Source organism: Solea solea, chromosome 7 (genome assembly GCF_958295425.1).
Source record: "Solea solea chromosome 7, fSolSol10.1, whole genome shotgun sequence".
Taxonomy (NCBI): Eukaryota; Metazoa; Chordata; class Actinopteri; order Pleuronectiformes; family Soleidae; genus Solea; species Solea solea.
In genome coordinates, this window is record NC_081140.1 from 27,114,888 (window position 1) to 27,116,857 (window position 1,970).

A 1,970-nucleotide genomic window follows, 5' to 3' on the forward strand; every position below is an offset into this window, starting at 1 on the left:
CGTTCACTGGGCCACAATTGACTGTTTCTGCAAACGATGAAGGACATTTGTGATGTTTGGTGATTTCTAACCATGTAGATGAGCTTTTAATCAGATTATGTTACTGTGCTGAATTCCTTTAACGCTTTAAAAAGACTTTGGTTGTTTTAACCAAATCTTTGGCTTCAAAACAAAAGTCCTTTGTCCAAAATTGTCAAGGAAATCAAGTAAAACGGGGTTCATTTGTGTTGAGTTTTACTTGATTTCCTTGACAATTTTAGACAATCTTGCCGTTTTAATTCCTCTTCCTTCTGGACAGAGATACAATCTCCTTTTCCAACAAATGCTACCAATTTAGCCAAAATCTCAATTGCACTCTTTCTGTAAACTGAATTGGAATTGTTTTAAATGAAGTTTGGTTGTGTTGTGTGCTTAATATGTTGTGTGCTTAATATGTTGTGTTTTAATTCGGGCTGCAATGATGAATCGATTATCAGTCCATGACTAAATTGATTAGCAACTATTTTGTTCATCATGATTCATCGCTTTGGGTGTTAGTCTTTATGATGAGAAGAGGTTCTCTGAGTTTTCAGCTTCTTATATGTGAATATTTTCTGGTGTCTTTGCTCCGTATTACAAAGAAATCATTGAAATGGATTCATTTTGTGACAATCGACTGGACAGATTACTCCATGATGGAAACTTCTTGTTCGTTTTTATTGCTTTTGTTCTGCCACCAAAGCTGTAAACTGAACTGAATTCATGTTTTCCTTTTTCCAGGTGCTTGCGCTTTGGTGTTCGTCGACAAAATGCAGAATCTGACCGACTTTCCCGCCAACGCCACGTCCAACAGAAACCTCTCAGTGATCGTTAAAGTGTGCGTGGTCATCCCGTTTTTCTGCGTCTTCCTGTGCTGCATCGCCGTCATGCTGCACATCTTCGCGTCCCACAGGCAGTTCCTGGAGACGTCGCGCTACATCCTGTTTGCCTACATGCTGGTCAACGACGCGCTGCAGGTTACCACGTCCGTGCTGCTCTTCCTCCTCGTCATGGCCCGCGTGGAGTTCGCCATCGTCTATTGCATTCCTCTGCTCTTCGTGTCCACCGCCACGTTCCAGAACACGCCTCTGATCCTGGCCACCATGTCGCTCGAGCGATACGTCGCCATCTTCTACCCGCTGCGACGCCCGGCCACATGGCGCTCGGACCGGATCTGGATCATCATTCTGTCCCTGTGGTCTGTCAGCTGCGTCTTCCCCATCATCGACTTCAACATCGGGGAACGTGACCCCGCGGTGGACGTCCTCTCCACGCCTCTGCTCTGCAAGACCGTCGTCGTCAACCCGTCTCCCATCCAGATGCTGTTCAAAGCTGCCGTGAGCGTGCTCTTCTTCGCGGTGGTCGCCATCGTCATCCTCTTCACTTACGTGAGGATCCTGCTGGAGACCAGGAAGCTGAGGCAGGACACGGCGTCCGTGAGCAAAGCCATGTACACGGTGCTGCTGCACGGCTTCCAGCTGCTGCTGTGCATGTTGGCCTTCACTCACCCCATCACCGAGAATCTGACGGTGCTGAACGCCAACTGGCAGCCGGAAGACGTGGCCTTTTTCAACTACTTCTGCTTCGTCCTGATCCCGCGCTTTCTCAGCCCGCTCATCTACGGCTTCAGAGACCAAAGTCTCAGAGGACACATTCAAAAAAGCTTCTTCTGCTGCACAAAGGAGGTCAAACCTCTGTCCTAAGATTCACACGTTTTTCAAGACTCTGAAAGAAAAAAACATTAGCTACTAGCCTCAGTCCGAGACTCAGACGAGAGACTGTAGCAGATTAAAGTGACCACGTGATGATCAGGCGCAAGAAAAATCTGTCAAAAAAGCCAGGTTTTTTAAGCAAAGTCTAAATAAATCTGCATAAAATCAATAAGGACAGTTTTTGGTGTTGTCATTTCTCCTCATGTTCTCACCTGCAACAAGAAAAGGTTCTTGTTGCAC

General features: G+C 46.4%; 1 protein-coding gene across 1 annotated transcript; it reads left to right on the plus strand.

Annotated features, from left to right (window-relative positions):
* Positions 1-336: 336 nt before the first annotated feature.
* or95a1 (odorant receptor, family 95, subfamily A, member 1) lies at positions 337-1,751 on the plus strand. Its single transcript, XM_058634494.1, has one exon. The coding sequence runs from the start codon at positions 789-791 to the stop codon at positions 1,719-1,721; it is 933 nt and encodes a 310-aa protein (XP_058490477.1). The 5' UTR covers positions 337-788; the 3' UTR covers positions 1,722-1,751.
* The last annotated feature ends 219 nt before the right edge of the window (positions 1,752-1,970 follow it).